At 40.9% G+C, this 20,731-nt stretch overlaps 1 protein-coding gene across 1 annotated transcript in view; it reads right to left on the reverse strand.

Moving 5' to 3' along the window:
* Positions 1-20,731, reverse strand: part of Nsun3 (NOP2/Sun RNA methyltransferase 3) — a 47,372-nt gene that overhangs the window by 19,097 nt on the left and 7,544 nt on the right. Inside the window, exons 3-5 of the mRNA XM_021185123.2 lie at positions 17,436-17,779; positions 10,845-10,999; positions 9,787-9,908 (exon numbers count right to left, since the gene is read on the reverse strand). Coding sequence (XP_021040782.1) covers positions 9,787-9,908; positions 10,845-10,999; positions 17,436-17,779 — 621 coding nt within the window. The remainder of the gene's footprint in view (positions 1-9,786; positions 9,909-10,844; positions 11,000-17,435; positions 17,780-20,731) is intronic.

Below are 20,731 nucleotides of genomic sequence, written 5' to 3' on the forward strand. Positions count from 1 at the left end.
TGTGTGTGTGTGTGTGTGTGTGTATGTGTGTGTGTGTGTGTGTTATTGCAGAAGTGTTTCTGGGAACGTTTGTGTGTGTGTGTGTGTGTGAGGCTATAGGGTGTTTCTGACAAAGTTAGTTGTGTGTGTGGTGCTTGTGTGTAAGTGTGTGGCTGGGCAGTTTTTCTGGGAAGGTTTGTGTGTGAGTGCAGAGGTGTTTCTGGAAAGAGATGGACAGAAGAGACAAAGGTTTGGGTTCTATCAATGAACTTAAACACGCATAACATTCTCAAAAACAAAAACCATCAGAACCAATCCAATTTGGATTCATGACAAAACATGTTTCTTAAAAGAACTGTTTAGCAATGGTTTTGAAATACTATTTTTCCCCAGTTTTAGTTTTCAGATAAGAAATGGTCTTTAAATGAAATTCTATTCCAGATAAGAATAAAACACCTAGCACTTCAAAAACTGTCAAAGCAGTGGTTGGCCCCTCCTTCCTGCCCCCAGACTAGTTAAGATGTCTGGGCAAAAATGGCTGGCTCCTGTCAAAAAGGCAGCACCAGGACACCTTGGCCTATAGCAGTCACAGGAGCTATACCTGGTGGGCGGAGCATCTCCTTTCCTCCAATTACAGGCACTGTCACACAGGAGCTGTCCATGGTGGCAAAACATTTCCTGTCTCAGCCTAGTGGCATCATGGGAGCTGTCCAAGGTGATGAATCCTTCTTTCTTGTCTCAGCCTGCAGCCACTGTGAGACACTACACAGGAGCTATCCACTGTGGCAGCACTGTTTCTCCAGCCTCCCTAGCAGCTCCACAGAGATGGCACCTCACCCAATGCTGCTCCATGGCCCAATGCAGAGGAAAGGAGATGAAAATACCCACCAATCCCTGAGCAGAAAACCTGACTCCCCCCCCCACCCCCCACCCACACACATACACACAAAAACCATTAATCCCTAAACTCTCTAAGCTCAGGACTTGAAATCTCACCAATCGTTAATGTGGAAATCTCTGCCGTGAAGAGCTCTGCCCCCTAAGAAATCCTATATAAGCCCTGTTCTTTGTCCAATTTCTCACTGTCTGATTCTGGGAATAGAGGGTAGCCATACCTAGATTTGTCACCCCAATTAATCTCTTTTATGAGATTTGCTGCCTGTTGTGACTCTGTCATTAGAAGAAGCCAAGAAGCAATAACGAGAAGCAAAGAAATGGAGAAGGGCTGAGGCTGCTAAGCTCCTCAGCTCAATTGAGGATACCTTCTCCTGGGAGCTGCAATGTCCTCTGCTGAGGAGGCTTCGTCCCAGAGCTGTGTGGTTCCTGAGCTTCAGTGTCTCAGCATACCATTCCTTTGGAACACTGTCCCACCTCAGAGCTGTGTGGTTCCTAGCCTCCCCTCCCCCCATGTCTCAGGATGCCCTTCCACTGGGATACGTTTTCCGTTCAGAACTGTATGGGTTCCTGGGCTTCTGTGTCCCAGGATACCCTTCCATCTGGACAGAAACACTTATAGACTAAGGGACTTTCAAGGTCATCTTATGTACTCCTTCAACATTAACTGAAACAATAATGTAAAGCCCTATCTTTATATATGTTTCCTGAATCAGAGCTGTAGAAGCCAATGTCTTATAGATATACTCTCAAACAGTGCTGTAGAATTCCTGTCTTTATAGATGTCCCCTGAACCAATACTATAGAACACTGCCTTTAAAGACATTCCCTGAATCAATGCTGTAGAAATCACTATGTCTTTACACAACAGAGTCATATTGACCTAAATAATTCTTTAGAGAAAAACATTGATCTCCTCTTAGAGAAAGAAGTCATTTGACTCCTGCAGTGGCCAGATTATAAGATAATTAAAAGCCTGTAAGCTTTCGAGATGGCATCTTAGAGAACCCATTTAGATCAACAGCATGGTAAACTCGGGTACCCAGAGTGAAGAGTGGAATGGGGTCAAGTGCCAGAGCATGGCTCTGATAGAAGAAGCATTGCAGGGAGCTGTGATTAGCAGGGTGCACTAATCTACTCTTATCCATCAGGTAAAGAAAGAGTTGAGAAGTTTCAAGAAGAATATGGGGTACCAAGTTGCACAAGAGAATACTCCAAGCCTGGTACAGTACAGCACAATTATCCCAACTCTTGAGAAGCACAGGTAGAATGGTCACTTGTGTCCAGAAGGCTCACTTAGGCAATTCAGAAGGACCCTGTCTCAAAATAAAAAGGAAGGAGGGTGTAAAAGCCCGAGCTGGAACTAAGTGGAAGAATGTTCAGAAAATGCAAAAGCATACACTGGAAGTTGAGACCTGCACTCCCAAAGTCTGCATTCAAGTTACTAAGCAAATACTGTCACGTACTTTGGTTGAGTCAGTTTGACATAGCAAAAGCTGGGAAACTGACCGATGAAGCAATGGGTTTCAAAGGGAACTCTCTTCCTGAAGTCTCTATTCATCAACTGATAGACATCGAGGCATGTACTGGGTATTGTGAATAGAGCAGCTATGAACATAGATGAGTATATGTCTCTGCAGTAAGAAACAAAGTCCATTAGGGATATGCTCAAGAGTGTTATAGTTAGGCCATGTGGTAGACCAATTTCTCATTTCTAAGAAACTACCGCACTGGTTTCCACAGTAAATGCAAGTTCCAGGACTGATAAACCCTGTCTCATAAAACAAAACAAAACCACCCAAAAATCAAACATAAAACGAAGTGTGGGTGCTTGAAGAAAACTGCACAAAAAAATCAAGCTAGCTAACATGCTATTGTGATATGGGAAGGGATTCCTAACTGAGGAACTATGGACTCCTGATAGTGTATGGGGAGTGAGAGTCAGTTTTTGTTAAGCTTATGGCTCCAAGCTCCAGTAGATGGCCCCAGAAGTAAATGGGCAGCACAAATTGAAGTCATTATGTCACTGAATAAAAAAAAAGGAGACAATGAAAAAAAAAGTATACAATCTGGCTCAAGAACATACAAGTTGGCAAAGAATAACTCCTGTTAGGTCAGTAAGATGGCTCTCTAGGCAAAGGTTCTGCCATCAAGCCTGATATCCACAGTTGTATCTTAGAACCCAAAGCTTAATGTCTGCCCCACACATGCACAAAGGGGGAAAAGAATAAACTACTAGTAAACACCAGTAACACACCCCCATTTTTCTTTTTGAAATTATACTTACTTGTACATACATGCATGTGTGTGTGTATACACACGCATGTGTGTGCATGCGCGTTTGTGTGTGTGTAGTACTACTTTTCTTGCCTTATCTGCCCTTTAGCTATTTCTCTAGTACAATCTTTATTACATTTTCTGATGTTTTCCTCAGGACATTAAAAGTACATCTTTCATTATTTACAATGATTGGCAAAGTGCCATATAAAGTAGATTTTTAACAGATGCTTGGTAAATTAATAAATACTGATAAAATGTTATACTAAGATTGTATTTCATAATACTACGGACACTTTTAGTGACACAATCCATAGAAAGATATCATTTCTGAGTGAAATATAAGAGCGACAGAAGGATGGTGTGATTTCTCCTGAACTTTCATTTTCTATGAAGTTCTGATCACTATCATCAAAAAGAGCAAATGTACGAGCTGGATGTATGGGTAGATCAGGAGGGGAGCAGGGACCCAGAAGGAATTCGTTCCTGAGCCCGATCCTCAGCAACAACAACAACAAGTTCACTTTGCCAAATTACAGATGCTGAACCTCAGGGCCTCTGGTGTCTAGCCTTAACCTTCAGGATGACAGAGAAAGGAGAAACTCAGCGTTGCCATTATTGGCAGAGTACTTTGCTTGTTTTCTGGATTCTGAACGTGTGTGACTAGCGTGTGTTGACAAGCATGCAAAGTGAACCAATAGGAACTCATACAGGACAGCATATCTCATAAGAGGAATAGTGAACGAAACCTCCCACACTGTGGAACCATACTGTATGCCTATGATTATGATGATTCTTCCGATATCTGTCTGCACTGACGTTTTTGGTCAGCATATTGATAAATGATAAAGGCCCGTACTCCCAAGTCACGAGGAGTCCCTCAGCTCAGCTAAAGAGCATCAGACATGATTTTTTATTGCTTCTTTTAGAACACAATTATTGCTGTCAGTGTACCACGTTTTAAGACTTGTTACCTGGATGATTTATACAAATTTTCAAAACATTGCCCAATAATCTCAGCTTCCTCTTTCAATGAGTTCTAAATTCAATTTTACTTGTCAAGTAGTGAGAAAAGAAAACCAGAAGGGGTCAGTATTTTATGTGTGATTGATTTTCTTCTAGGAAATGGATGACATGATACATTACTGCAATAAGATACCTATATTTTTGTGATAAATCATACCCTTCTGTTAGCAGTTCCCCAACCCCAAATCATGTAAACGTCTCCTGCACAAATATCAAAACTACTACCTAAAAAGATGCCATGTTTCTCATTTTCAGGATACTTCTCCACTCCTTATTCTTCTGAATCCACTGATGTGTAATCGGAGTGACAAAATTGTATTTCTAGATATAAACACCCATGGCACACACCAGCAAGGACTGGCTTGGAAACCATTTGGAGAAGCAACCATCAAGGTATTCTTTAAACAGCATTCTATGAATAAAATTGGGTTATACTCAACAATTCCTTTAATTCCTGCTCTTCCCTCTGACAGACTAAGAATAGCTTAGGGGATGTTTGTGTGGTGGGATTTTATATACCTTGGATCTTCATCCTTGGAAACTTCCACCGAGATTTTCACATACGCTAGAGTCCCTTCTAAGTCTGCAATGAGCTCTCTGCCTTGGGACCTGACTTCTGTCAACACTCTGCCTGTTATGGATGTGGCTATCAGTGCTGGAAACAGTACTCTAAATTATGTACTTGTCATGACCATATACTACTGTATACAGACTTGCTTTTGAAAGACTTTATAAGAGAATATTGGAGCTGAAGACAGAGCTTCGGTTGTGAAGGGTCTGCCTAGTATCTGGAAGGCTCTGGGTTTGATCTTAGCACCAAAAGACACCTTCACCACACAAATCATGAAACAAAACAAAACACCAAAAACCTTACACATCTACTAATAGTTCTTTTTAGAAATTAAGATAAGGGGCTGGAGAGATGGCTCAGGGGTTAAGAGCACCGACTGTTCTTCTGAAGGTCCTGAGTTCAAATCCCAGCAACCACGTGGTGGCTCACAACCATCCATAATGAGATCTGACACCCTCTTCTGGTGTATCTGAAAACAGTTACAGTGTACTTAGATATAATAATAAATAAATCTTTAAAAAAAACCTATTTCTGGCCAGCTAATCTCTCTCTCTCTGTCTCTCTCTGTCTCTCTGTCTCTCTCTGTCTCTCTCTCTCTCTCTCTCTCTCTCTCTCTTTAAAAGAAATTAAGATAAAAATCTTCCGCTAAATAAAATATCACTTTTCATTTATATATCAAAATATTTATATATGACTGCATACTATTTACTATTAAAACTAAAATTCTAAACTGTGTGAATATTGCATATGAAAGGAATCAGTTTTTAAAAGTTCCGGGACAGTCCATAGATAGCTCAAATAGAGATCCTTCTGCTTCAGCCCTCTTAAGTTCTGGTATTCCAGCCTGAGACACAAGGCAAGCTCACTATCTCCATCCTTTGTCCACAGTATCAGGCCAGGCAACATATGCTTCCCTTTTTCCTAACTGCTATTTACAAATGCAACCAAGGACTTATCAATTCTTTACACTTTGGCCAAAACTCGTACTATCCATTTACCCTTGTGAATTGCATAGAAATCCATTTATCTCATATTACAGAACACAGTGATTATACTTTTCTTTAAAAAATAAGCATGCAAGAAAAATTAAAAACAGAGGCCAAAAAACCTCCTTTGTAAGTGATAGTGGTATCCCTGATGTAATAAATTACCATAATCCTTTTCTCTTCTGCAGTGGAGAATGAGAGCTAAGGAAAGGCTGTAGGTATACTTTATCTTTTTCTGTATCAGTAAATCACTCTTTTAAAAAGGTGTCTATGGCTTTTGTATTTGACTCGCTGCTCTTTACCTCGTTATCACTTAGTCAGATACAAGTATCAGCTGCTTCTAGTCAGCCTACCCCAGAGCAGCCTAGGAATCCAAGGCGAGGCATGCAAACCGGCACACCAGTGCCCAGAGCAGAGGATGCATGGCAGCTGCAGTGATGGCCTTTCTCAGTTTCATATGAGGACATGAAAACTGACACTCAGTTTGTGCCCTGTCAGTCTGCTCGAATATAAGCTATCTTGTTCAAAGAGTAAAGAAGACAGAAGAATGGAGTGTCTCCTAAGGAACAGCTTCAGCTCTTATGTCAGAAGAGATGCTGTATGTAATGATCTTCATAATGACTGAAATGCTATAGCACCATAAAAAAAGTCAGTACATGGAAAAATAACAGTAAAGTCAAACCAAAGGCATGCGTGCCTGTGTAAAAGCTGTAATAATCAATATATTATGTAAAGTGCTTTCCTTTTATGCCTAATTACCTTGCAGCCCAATAATGATTACAAGACTAGGCTGCAATCTTGATCAGATTGACTTTGGGCAGAGTAATTATAGCTGTGTATTTCAAATATTCCAGTTTAGGAATTTACTGTTTTGTAAACAAATATTAACTTATCTACTTTATATGTTGGCACTACATTGAGAATAAAACCTCTACTCTCCAAGATGCTTACAGTCTTTTTTTTTTTTTTTTGAGACAGGGTTTCTCTGTGTAGACTAGCTGTCCTGAAACTCACTCTATAGACCAAACTGGCCTCAAACTTAAAAATCTGCCTGCCTCTGCCTCCCAAGTGCTGGGATTAAAGGTGTGCACCACCACTGCCCGGCCTACAGTCTTTTTTAAAGAATGATATAAGCATAGGCAAATATCTAGTGGAGAGCAACTACACACGTATATTCTCTCTCTCTCTCTCTCTCTCTCTCTCTCTCTCTCTCTCACACACACACACACACACACACACACACACACACACATACACACACACACACACACACACACATACACACACACACACACACACACAGACATATCATTTTTCAAAACGGTAAAGACAACATAAGAGTATCAACCCTAGTTCTAGTGAGTTGATTAAGAGATAATAGAGCTGATTCCTGAAGCCAATAGTTAGAAGAAAAGGTTAGAATTAGACTTTAAAGCACAATAACCAGGAAATGGAGACCTCAGCCCTGAAAGCTGCAGACTATGTGAAGTGTGGCTCCCGGAAGTCCATTACATGGAGAGGCTTAGGACATTGAAGGTTAATGAAGAGTGCCTTGACTACTGTGTTAAGAAGCTGGAAGTCCTGCTGCATAGGTGGAAGCACTACAAGACTGCCAATGGGGAGGGCTCAAGGTACAGGTCGGATGCATCACTGTGGCTTCTCTGCACAATGAAGAAGTAGAGCTCACACTGGAGGACTGTCAGAAGCCAGCTGAAATCACTTCAGGGATGGATACTGGCAGTGTCTAGGCCAGGCTGTGAAGAACTGAGAGAACTGGATGGAGCTGACAGATATGCAACAGTTACAATGATTGACTGGCTCTGGAGAAACAGAGTGGCTGAAGAAGGCTTCAGTCTTAGCCAAAGACATGGCAGCCTGGCATTAACTAAGGAAGAAAACAGGCAGATAGATAAGGCTCTGATTTCATTTTTTATGTGTTGACTTTGGCAGTGGGGCTAATCAAGCATTATAAATATGAGTTTTACCTTAACTGAAACGAATGTCTCTAGAGCAGTCTAGTAGGTTACTGAGTGCACAGGTGCAAGGCTAAGAAGAAATCTCAATTTAGATATATATTTGAAGTAGAGCACTTTATATCATTTGAACCCATCACAGTAAAATGATAGTAGCAGATTAAAGAAATATAAAGTTTTGTGAGATGATCCAGGTAAAATATAGGGAAGATACGAGCACAAGTAAGGAAACATAACCACAAATGTCACGGGAAGGGAATAGGTTAAGATGGAGTAAGCAGTCACCCAAGTCACCAGTAAATAAGACTATGGGCTGCAATCAAACACAATAAAGAAAAATGCTATGATAGCAGTCCACTGAGAAAAAAGACAGTATGCAGAAACTGTTTTGAAAGAGACAGGAGACAAAACAGAATACAGTAGACTGTTCCTCTAGTTCAAAGAAGTTGAGCAAGTAGATGTATGTAGAGACTCTGAAATACTACATATAAAAGTAAAAGTTACAGCACATATGCACAATATAACACCTGCTATCTTAAATATTTTTTATGTATACTTACATACATAGAGATTGGTGCAGAAAGTTTTCCAACATTTAAAACAAACTTAATCCCAACGGTTAGTCTTGTCTTAAAGAAACCTGGTATGTGCTTGGATGTGTGGTCAAGAGACTTATACCATTTACAACATCATCTTATAATATCAGCATTTCTGGATATTTTAATTATAATTAAAAAATACATTTTATCTGGACCTGGTGGCTCCTGCCTATAATCTGAACACTGGAAAGGTTGAGGCAGGAGGGTTGAAAAGTGGAGGCCAGGCTTGGTTACAGAGCAACATAGAGTGAAAAAAAAAGTGAGAAGGAAAAGAAAGAAGGAAGAAACAAAGGAAGGAACCTTAAAGTCCTATCACAACTGAGCAGGTGAAGTGTGTGACAAGCATTTGCCATGCAAACCTGATGACTTGGGTTCAATACCTAGAACCTATGGTGGAGAGAAAGAACTGACTTCCAAAATTTGTTCTGTGACATCCATACAGGTACCATGCATCTTGGTGTATATGCCTACACACACACACACACACACACACCACACACACACACACAAAAACACACACACAAACACACACACATACATACACACACAAAGAAATAATAATTCAAATTCCAATCAAATTTACTTCAAAACTAGAGTGATTTGAGATAGAAAAATGTTCATTTAACAGCTTGTAGGTATTTTAGAGCTTTCATAAGAAAAGGTTTGTACAAAGGAAGCAAGCAGAAAACAAAGAATTGAGACAAAATGAGAAAAAGAGCATTTAATAAAATAGAAAATCCAAAGAGACTGGGCAGTAGCAGAATAAAATAGTGAAGGCAGTCCTCTGCTACACATGCGCTGCAGCCACGTACTTGCCGTGAGTGCTCTTTGGTTGATGGCTCAATCTCTGGATGGATGAGGGGAATGGGTGGGGTGGGTGGGATAGTACCCTCTCAGAGGCAAAGAGGAGAGGGGGAAGGGGTGAAGAACTCTTGCAGTGGGGACCAGGAAGAAGGGACAACATTTAGAATGTAAATAAAACAATTTTAAAAACTAGTAAAGGCTATTTCCTGAGAGGTGAACTGAAATATTCCCTGGGCCTGACTGCCTACTCACAGCTTAGAGAGAAATAACGAGAACCTTGAGGGAGCCAAATGTGAACAAGTATTCACATCTTCCTAGGAGATGCACTTCTCCACAAAGTCACCAGAAGAGGAATCTGGTCCAAACCACTTCTACAGGAAGACTGCGCCAATCCTAGTTAAACAGCAGGCTAAGCTGCTGGCTTCGGACAAACCTAGACAGAGAACAATTCTGAATCACAGCAACGTCCTTCATGGCTTTTGAAAGAGGCACTGAGAAAGAAGGCACTACAGCATGAGAGCTTAAAAAGATGGCCTGGAATTTTTTTTGCTTGGCCTTTTGAGGAATTAATCAGAACACCTACAAGGAAGTTTTCCATTTGCCCACTGACATGCTTGAGTGCAGCTATTTAAATTATATCAGGAACCCAAATGGGCTTTTGAATAAACAGTCCTCACCTTACGAGTTCTACTTGTAGGACAGGTAAATTCTTCCTTTGATGGATCCTATAGGCAGCTTTCTGAGAGTCCGACGAGAACAGCCAGCTTCGATCATTTGAACATGGAGCGTCAACTAACACCTAGAGAAAACAAAGAGGGCGGGCAAGGTGTGTGGAGCTGCTACATGGCAAACAGCACATAAATAAAGCCAGCACCTTAGGGACCCAAGTTGTGACACGCTAAGTCCTTTAATATGTTTGTCTCTGTTCACAGAAAACCCTATGCAGTATCATGGTTTGTTTCAGTGGAGAGAGGAAACATGAGCACACTCAACATCTATTGGTGCTATTAACTGAATTGAATACTATTCTTTTCCCTTTTTAATTTGGTTGTTTGTTTATTCATTTATTTATTTTGGTTTTTCAAGAGCAGGGCTTCTCTGTTTAGCCCTGACCATCCTGAAAGTAACGCTGTGGACCAGGCTGGCCTAGAACTCAGAGAACATCCTTCCTCTGCCTTCTGTGTACACCATCACAGGTAGCTGGATTTAACAGTCTTGATGACTACAGCTAAAACTTAGAAAAGCTACTCATCTTCAGGAAGTGAGACTGTACTTCTGAACTCCAAGTATTTTTTCCTACCCTAGTAAAAGTTTACATTGTTGGGGACTGAAGCCAGGGTCACTGTTTCTTTTTAAGAATTAAAAATTCAATTTTAACTTATTGAAATGGCCTTTCTTCATCTATCATCCTCTGATATGAAATGTTACTGAATTAAAGCAAAATGTATCCTTTTTTTTCTTTTTACTGGTTCAAAAGATAACTGATCATTTCCAGAGTAACTCTGAGGTCCAGAAAATAACTTTCTCTAATCCCCAAACCCAACATCACTGTTTCCACTGAAGCATAGTAACCATCAAATGAAAAACGCGCCAGCCCACACCACATCCACTTTATCAAAGTCTCCCAGAGCCCTGAGAAAGTGTACCATCTGGAAGCAGAAGGAAAGGAACAACAGAGCAACACAATGCAGCATCACCAGGACTCTGTCAGTTTTTCACAATACAATAAAAGTACCTTGTCAAACGCTGCAGGCTGGGCATCTCCCATTTCTCTGCCATCCAATTCAGACACTTTAATTACATTTATCAAAGGCTGTGGGATGAAAGATTCCAACGTCTGTCTCAGCCATCTTCCTCTCGGGCGATCATACTCGTTACAGAGAAGATAACCTGAATATAAAGGATTAAAAAGTTCCAAAGTATTCCAAGGCAATGTCATTAGCAAATTTTACTTTTCAGCAAAGAAATTGCAGAAAAATCAGTGTTTCAGAGATACAGCTCAGAGGTAAATGTTACGATAACTTTATAAACAAAAATAAATGCACACTTTATAAAATATTTATACAGTGTTGTGCCTCACACACTCCTAGAAGCTATCACATTTATTCAATCAAGTTTAATTTGAAAACTTACAGATTGCTAAAGATGCTTAACAACCAATACCTCACATACAGTTTTCACCCTGAAGTACCAGCTGTTGACAGTAAGCAATAAATTCTGATAGGTGTGTAAAGTTCCTTGCTGGTAGAAGGCATTCATTTCAAATGAAGGAAGGTAATACAGTGGGTTTTTTTGTTTGTTTTGTTTTGTTTTTTTAAGTAAGTACATGAGCTCCCAGTAAGAGAAACAGGGGTTCAAACAGCCTAGGAAAGTTATTTAGCTCTGTGACAGCATTGGTGTCCTCATGGGGATTGGTAAAATGGTTATCATACCTGCATAGCTGTTGTGATTAAATGTGACAGAAACTGAGGACAGAATGGTGGATAAAGAAGACCCTTCAATGGTGGTTTTCTCAAAGAGACACTGCTTTGAAGGGCTTGAAAAGCCAAGGGACAGGGTATCTGGTTTTAGCATAGTGTAAGAAGATGCACCAAGGAAGCAGAGAAGATAGAGATGTCCTTGTCAGCATCCCTCCAAGTCTAGGCAGTGTGAAGAGAGATTCCCCTAACATCCAGTAGCCTAGTCTACCTCACCGAAATACAGATCATCTTGCAGCCCCCCACCTGGGCTACTACTTGGTGACTTCCTAGCTAGGCAGCTGGATGCTCCACCACCCTTAGGAAGCAGAGTTGCAGATAAGAGGCTCTAAGGACCTGGAAATCAAGCAGAAAAACTGAGCAGGTGGCTTTTCCTTGGGGCACAGTGTTGAGACTGCCTGAGAGTCCAGAGACTAACTCTACACTCCTTCTACAACCTTGGAGGACAAAAAAAAACAAGCAAGCAAGCAAGCAAACAAACAAACAAACAAAATCAGGCTCATCCCACTAGCAGGTAAGACAGAAAAGTGTCAGGCCTTTGCCTTAGAACGGTGGCAATATATTATTATGAACATATCTCTCACAGTGAAAGAGGCTATCTTTTGCTAAACCACACAGGATGCATTAACAATACACTTTGAGGTTACTTAAGACTAGTAACTTAAGTACTTAATACTGAGTAATATATGTACTCACCCTGTATGTTTGACTTGCCTTTAAGAAAAAAAAAATGAAATGACCAGCCTTAATTATTTTGTGGACTTCCTATATGGTCAGCTTTTATAATCTAAGCAAATATATACCTTTAATCTTAAAATATATGCATTTCCATGTCCCCCACCCACAAGTAATACATATGTGTGTATATTATATAAATGAGAATAATAGAAGATAGGCTGAAAGCAACCTTATAAGGCAAATCTTCCCAATGAATATTGGAAGTGCCATGGATGTAGGCTGCTAAGTCTGTTTGCAATGATGTTGCAGCACTGACATCAGTAAAGTTACATCCCTTGTAAAACCCTGTTCAAATCTCTGTATTCTCCATTCCTTCCCATGTGCTTTCTGTGCTGTTCAAATAACACAACACATCACTCTTTATTGGGGACACCGACACAGACACAAGCACAGAAAAGACAAGACAGCAGTTAGACAACCACAGGTTCAGACCCTGACAGATTACAGGCAGGAGAAATGATGGAAGACACAGGGAAAGAGAAGAGAGAATTCACATCTGGGCTCACTCTTGGTAAAACTGCTCCCAGGGCAGCGTTAGATTTCTCTTCCTTAATGCATTTGAGGTCTACTGAGGTTGTTAATATTACTCTGGTAAAAGTGGGCACATTCTAGCAATCCCAGTCCACAGGCTTGTGCCTATGAACCGAGATCCCATACCTGCCTTAATGCCACCATCAACTAAACTCCTAACCTTCTTGTGGCTGGTTATAGATGTTCAGGATCTCAGGTGGATATAAGTCCACTGGTGGATATAAGGCAGTATATACAAGGCAGGTCTCAGTATCCCCATGCTATGATGGTCTCAGTAGGCTGTGGGCTCTGGGTATAATCTTGGTTTTCAGTATTTTTAACCATGAAACTATCAATTCCACTTCCTCCCTGACAAATCAAGAGGCAGCAGCTATCTACTTCAAGGCAAGTAAAGAGAGGTACTGGGGTGGGGAAACGGCAAAGGAGTCTGTCCCAAAGCCTGACCACATTACTTTGAGCCATAGAGGCATTGAGGAAGGAGACAACTAACTCCTGAAAGTTGATCCTCAGGATGCACATGTTGGAAGGAGATAGCTGACTACTGCGAGTCATAGTTTGACATCCACAAGTGTGCCCTGGCATGTGGACATGTGAACTTCTAACACACACATACACAAAAATCAAGGTTAAAAAAAAATGGGGGTGGTGATTTTTAAGCAAAGAGAAGGGAACTAAGTATCAGTCATCAAGTAAGAGCCTGGCTTCATCCTTTCCCATGTGGCACAAAACCAGGTTTAGCTCTAATGCCTGACCATAGAGCAGTGACTGCAGGTGAGCCATATGGACACACTCCAGTCTTGGAGTAAGGTTTGTAATGACAAACTACTACATTTAGGCACTCCTCTAGTTCATTCTGAACTGCATAACTACTAAAGATATGTGACAAAGTGTGGCTTAGGGAGTCAGGGAGATGAACCAGAAACAACAACAACAACAAAAACCCAACAGTGGAGCTGTAGTAAACCCAGACTTAGGGTGCCATCTAGTGCTGAAGCATCAGAAGGGCCCACAGATGCATGTGAACCTTAGAACTTCTGAAAGAGCAGACAGACACAGCTATAGAGTAAAAGCTGGGAGAAATACCTAACGTTTATGCACAGACTATTTCATACATCAGGTACAAGAAATCTTCATAGCATCATGACCACATCTCATGGATAAAATAAGACAAGAACTGACCATAAAACAAGCAGTGACCAGCTTAATGAAAAGAGCTAAAAGTAGAACTTTGGGGAAAATTTGGTAAGATTCAAGGCAACAGAGAGGCAACTTAATACCTAAACAGAGAAACAACAAATTAAAGCTACAATGAACAAATACTAACAAATCCTTAAATGCAATAGAAAGCAGGAACAGTAGAACAGATCAAATAACAAGAAAACCAGTAGTTGCCTTGAAAACAGGTTATTTGAAAATATACTGTTGGAGAAAAAAGTAAATAAAAGTGGGGGTTGGGGATGAGAATTTGATGTCACCATCAAAAGAGCAAGTATATGAGTTGCAGGGGTTTGAGAAGGAAGTGAAAATGCCAATGGGGTAGAATAGACTTCAACAGAAATCTCCCTAAACCTTGAGCAATATTTAAGAATCCAGATTAAGAGATGAGATGTCAATGGACCTGTCAGATTCAAAACAACCAAATTCACCTAGAAGTACTTTGTGACCAAGTATTGAAAAGTTAAATGAAGACACAATACTAAAATGCCTTCAGATATGAAGGAGTAGCTTAAAGGGCAAACATGAGTAAAAATTCTAATATTTCCTGCTACCAAATGTCAATCAGATGTCTAAACTGTACCCCTCGCAGTAAGATAATTTCACTCTAGAAGGGTTACAGCCCTTGTGGAGAAGTTTGACCTTGTCACTCTAGTAAGCTGCACTGTTCCTGGTTAGCAGTTCATGATTTACATTAGAATGACAACTGTTTGCTCTTTTTCAGAAAAACGAACTTACTGCAATAACTGCTTTTTTGTAAAGGTTTATGTCCTTTTATGTATATGAGACTCTATTTGCATGTACACCTGAATGCCAGAAGAGGATATCAGATCACATAATAGATGGTTGGGAACCACCATGTGGCTGCTGTGAACTGAACTCATACCTCTGGAAGAGCAGCCAGTACCCTTAACTGGTGAGACACCTCCCCAGCCCTACAAAAGCTGTTTTAATTTAAAAGAAGAAAAAAGAATAAGAAAAAGAAAGAGGAGAATGAGAAGAAAAACAATTAGGGGAGGAGGAAGAGGAGGAGGAGGAAGAGGAGGAGGAGGAAGAGGAGGAGGAGGAGGAGGAGGAAAGGCAGTGTATCACTACAGTACAGGGGAAGGCAGCTGGGTCACCAGATAGACAAGTAGATTAATTCTTCAATCATTTAAAACCCTTTCAACAATCAAAGACACAACCTTTTTGCCTAGAATAATTTCCACTGTGGATTTTTTAAAAATTGCTGTATAAATTGCATACTTAGTATCGCCATCATTTTAAATTTTGCTTTTCTATATGCAGCAACTAGCATTGCTTCTGGATTCCACATGTGAATACCATGGCTAACTTAATTTGGGCTTTAAACACCAGCATGAAGACACCAGTGCCTTGTAGGGCACCTTTATCATTAGTCCCACTTAGATGAAAAGCGCCTTCATTTGGAGCACCTCTGGTATTCTCTGCCCTTGATGTAAGTAAGACTCTCCCCCCCTCCAAAGTCTACAATATTATCCATTTACCTTTGCGTTTCAGAGCCAACCACCATCCTCACTACAGATGTGCAAAGTATCTATAACTTACAAATCAAGTGATTTAAGATTAAAACCCCACTTGGCAAAACATAAATAGATTCAGATACTTCTCTTCCATCTTTTACAATATTCAACATTCTATCCCTAAAATGAATAAGCTTGTAGGAGTTACTATATGAGCATCATCAAGGAACATATAAAGAGTGGGCACAAAACAAATACTCCTTAAATTGTTCCAAAAATAATAATGTAGCCTTACTAAAATCTAAACTTACTACTTATTTTTATTTCTTATGTCAAAATACAGAAAACATCAGTGTTAAAGTCATATCTGAAATGTAAAACATATTAGGTGTTTAGGTGGATTTTCTTGTCCTAAATATCAATATCTCTACCACAGCCAAATAGATCTATATCAAGCCAAAATGTGGCTTCACATTTTGAATGTTTGCTTTTATTTCAATAACACATGTTCTCAAAGGAAGAAATAAATTAGCAGTCTACAAGCTACAGGATGTATGTCCTGGGGAAAAATAATACCCTTCTAAGAGACAGGAACACTTGGAGAATCTGAACAAATCACTTTTTAGATCATCCACTTCCTAAAGACATCTCCTTCCACTTGGTCATTCACCAAGTTTGCAAAAAAAGCAAGCTTTTCTCTCATTCATCATCTTAAGAAAAATGTGCTACAGTTTAGAAGCCTCCAGTACTTCAAAAAAGTTCAATTTAAAACACTAAGAGGCTGGAGACAAGGCTCAGCTAGTAAGAGCTCTTGCTGCAGAATGATCACCCATATTAATATCATTTCCAATGAAATGGACTTATTTTGTGTGTGTATGTATGTGTGTGTGCACATGTTTGGTTGAACAAGCATGTGGAGGGAGCTGAGGTTGGTTTGGGGTATGCGTTTGTGTTCGAAGCTCTCCACCATAGCCCCAGGGACGTCCTGACTCTCCACCTCCTCAGTGTTAAAATGACAGGCACACGCCATTATGCCTTGTATTTTCTTTTAAAAGTGGTGCTGTGAATACAAGCTTACTAGGCCCTCATGTTTACATGGCAAGCACTGCCCTGGCTGAGACATATCCTGAGCCCTACCCTACCCTTTACAGCAACGTCAACAGTAATCATGTCACTACAGAAGAACTTACTGCTGCACTGTCTAACACTCCCTTCTCTTGCCACATGTGGTCATGAGAACTGGACCTATGCTCTAGGCATAGAACAACTTAAAGACCTCTAAAACAATGAGAGCATAAGACACTTCATCAGCACCTCTGTTGTATTTGTGTGCTCTAGGGACATTACCTTAGGATTCTGAAAAATGTCAAGTTAAGTCCACCCCTTACTGCTCTTTCAAACAAGAATATTAAAAAATTTGAAACTGTACATATTACATAGTCTAAGGAATAACACAATGAAACAGTTGTAAGTGGATTTCTGTGTGTTTTACAGAGAGCTATGACAATACCACACAGACAAACCTCTCAAGTCTAAGGAGCTCAGTGGCAGAACACTTACTCAGCTTGAGAGAAGCCCTAGTGCTATCCACAGTGAAGCTATGCACAAAAGGCAGATGACAATCTCAAAACCCTTCTCAATTAGCCTAGGAGCACTCACTCATTCCCCGGGAGATGTGTGTTCCCAGAATGGAGTTCCACAACAGACAGTGCTCTTTCCCATCCCTCCTCAGCTGTGTGTGCACATCCGACTCGTGGTGTCCTACCTCAGCCTCAGGATTCCTAACCCTGCACCCTCATTCTCACACCTCTCTTCATCTGTGTTCCAGGTAGTGGAAAGACTGAGGCGGGAAACAGTGTGGGGTACACACAGAGCAGACAGTACCTGGATAAGCACATTGCAGCAGAGCTATGGATTTGCCTCCAGGAGCAGCACACAAGTCCAGGACTGCCTCCCCGTCGCTCAGTTCCAGAGCCAGTACTGGGAGAAGAGAAGCAGCATTAAGGAGGTAGTACTTTTTCAAGCTTCCAGTCTGATGTCTTTCTGAAGGCATTCGGTCTGGGGTTCGGCTGAGGTAACACTTCATTGATTTAGGATAATGTGGTAAAGCCCCTTGAAGGACTGTGTGATAGCCCCTCAGATGCAAGGCCTTTTCCAGTTCAAAGGGATAATTGAATCGGTTGAAGAGGATGGCATATTGCCATAGTGATGGAGATATCAGAATATCCCTGTGACAGAAAATGAGCAATAAATGAGTATTCATATCATGAACTAGTACATTTTAAAGATGAATAGGGTAAATGTGGTCAGAGGTTTACACTTCATTTACCTGTGATTTTTCACACAGGATCTGTACTGCTAAATCTGGATTGCCAGTGTGACTGGGCTGAGAAACAACTGCATCAGTACTGCAGACCTCTGGCTGTTTCTCTGAGATGACTAGTTTCTGAGGCTTTTGCCTAATCAATAGATTAATCCCTGTTCATACACTGTACCATAAGTGCGAATGATGAAAAGTCAGAAATGGACCTGGTTGGGAAGTAGTAATCACTAGGGCTGTGTCCTGGGGATGTAAATTTTGCCTCAGCCCCTCCCATTTCCCTTTCTATCCCCAGGCCCTGACAATGTGAGTGACTTTGTTCCACTAAGTTGTCCCTGCTCATCATGAACTATCACTTCTGAATCTATGAGCAAAGAAAATCCATCACTTTATATCATTTTCATAACTAACTCTGTAACAGCAAGACAAAAATCTGACTAATTCAAGACTGGTCTTCCTGACTTTTCCTTTTGCCTCATAAGGCTGGGATGTTGCTCACCCTGACTTTATTTTAAAATATGGTTTTATTCTTCTTAGCTTATTGTAAAACTACTTTCAGTTAATGTATTGGGACTGCAAAGAGGCTGGGAAGAAGGCAGAGGGTGGGAACTTGCTTTACAAACACGAGGATACCCAGCAGCCAGGTACAAAGTCAGGGGAGGCTATGTGTACCTTAACCCCAACACTGAGGGGACAGGGAGGTGAGCATCCTGTCACTTAACAGCAAGCTTCCAGTTCAATGAGAGAGCCAGATAACTGAAGGTCTGTTCTAATCTCAGCATATGTGTACACAGAAACACACATCTGTACAAGCATGTGCAACCACATACTCACATACATGTACCAGAAAAGATATCTCACACATAGACACACACACACATGCACACACACAATGTTCTGTGGTGCTTTAAACTGTAGACCACAGAAGAATGCCTCACTTACTTTCGTTTCCAGACCACTGAAGTCTTGTCCTTCAAAAGCAACATACCTAGACTCTACATAGCTTTGTATCTGCCAGAAAGTATTTTTGTTGGGGATGGAGCGATGGCTCTGTAATGGTTACAAGAGCCTCTTGGAGAGGACACACAAGTTTCAGCACCCACATGACAACACACAGCTGTCCATTCAAAAAGTGAATCCAATGTCCCTTGTGGGCCCCTGAATGCTCCTGTACACAGGTGATGTGCATAACCTGTGCAGGCTCCAATTTAATTAATAATAATAATAAATCTTTCAAAAGACAAAATCCAGAAAAAGTGTTTCTTGTGTGTCAGTACTTGCACAAAGAAGGGTTTTCCTCAGTTATGAACTTTAAGGCCACGGATTCCTTATGGTAGAGAGAAAGTACTATCACAAGAATGATGTTTGAAGCGATGAGCACTAAGCTCTGCTCCAACAACTGGGGTTTGCAAAGTTAACTTTGGGGACCTCTGCAGTAGTAGACTCATTGAGCTGACAAGCGGCTCAGATGGGAAGGTGCAAGCTGACTTAGCCATTGCTGTAGACTAAAGGTGCAGGTTCCCCCTGGCAGCTCACCTTCCTGCTTTCACTTTCCATCCAACAATTAGCTCTCCTGACAATCACAAGCTCACATCAACTGACAGATGATGCAGCAGGAAACATTTAATTTATTTACTAGCTGACCTTTCCTGCTGAGGTTTTTGGGAGCCTCATTAACCATAGTCAATTAAATAAATTCCAGCTGCTACTCCCCCTGAAGCTGCTTCTGTGAGAAATGGCTGGGTTGAAAGGTAACACCTGTGACTCGTGCATGCCACGTGAATTTCAATTACTCCTGTACCGTGGCATGCTTTTCCTTCTGTTGCCTCTTGCTTACTACTGCGCACGGAGCATCTATTTCATTTCCTTTGCCACTGGCTACTGCCTGGCGTGACTGCTTCAGTAGGATAGGACCTGAAATTTTTTGTTTCTTTGAAAGTAAACTGGTGACTTATTTGTGTGTGAATATATCTGTGCGTGTGTGTAGGTGCATATATTCTTCATTGCCTCTGTGCAGGCCAGAGGACAAGTTCTAGGAGTCAATACTCACTCATGTTCCACCTTACTGGAGGCACAATCTCTCTTGTTGGTTTGTGCAGCTGCACTTAGTACCCATGAGAGTCAGCTCTCCAGTTTTCCAGCTGTTCTGCCTGCATCTTGCTCTACACTACTGAGACTGCAGATGGGCGCAGTAGCATTCAGTGGATCTGAGGTGAAGGCAGGCTTGCTTAACAAGCATTTGGACCCACGGAGTTATCTACCCGACCCACAACCAGAAATTCTGGTTTCTAACTATTTCCAGGTGGTACAATGACTTCTTCTCTAGGACCACACTTTGGAAACTACAGCTTTAACATAGACCCCAAACTGAAATTGAGGAAGTCGTTATAAATTTTCGGAATGCCGCAAACTAGATGGCATTTTGCTCAGTGTTGACAGATATGTGCAGTAGCCTGGATTAGCTCAGCTTAAATCAACTGATCATCTCTTAACAAACAAGGGGTACTTCTCAACTGTTTGGACTTGGGCACAGTATTTCTTTTTTCTTTTTTAAAGAAATATTTATTATTATAAATAAGTACACTGTAGCTGTCTTCAGACACACCAAAAGAGGGTGTCAGATCTCACTACGGGTGGTTGTGAGCCACCATGTGGTTGCTGGGATTTGAACTCAGGACCTTCAGAAGAGCAGTCAGTGCTCTTACCCTGCTGAGCCATCTCACCAGCCCCGGGCACAGTATTTCATTTCTTCAGAACTCACAAAGATATTCTTGAATTTTTATTACAAGGAAGTCTTAGGAATCAATTGATCAAGTAAAAAGAACTTGTAACCCTGGGGTCATGGAACATACATCTAACC

The sequence above is a fragment of the Mus caroli genome, chromosome 16 (assembly GCF_900094665.2).
Source record: "Mus caroli chromosome 16, CAROLI_EIJ_v1.1, whole genome shotgun sequence".
NCBI classification, from domain to species: Eukaryota; Metazoa; Chordata; class Mammalia; order Rodentia; family Muridae; genus Mus; species Mus caroli.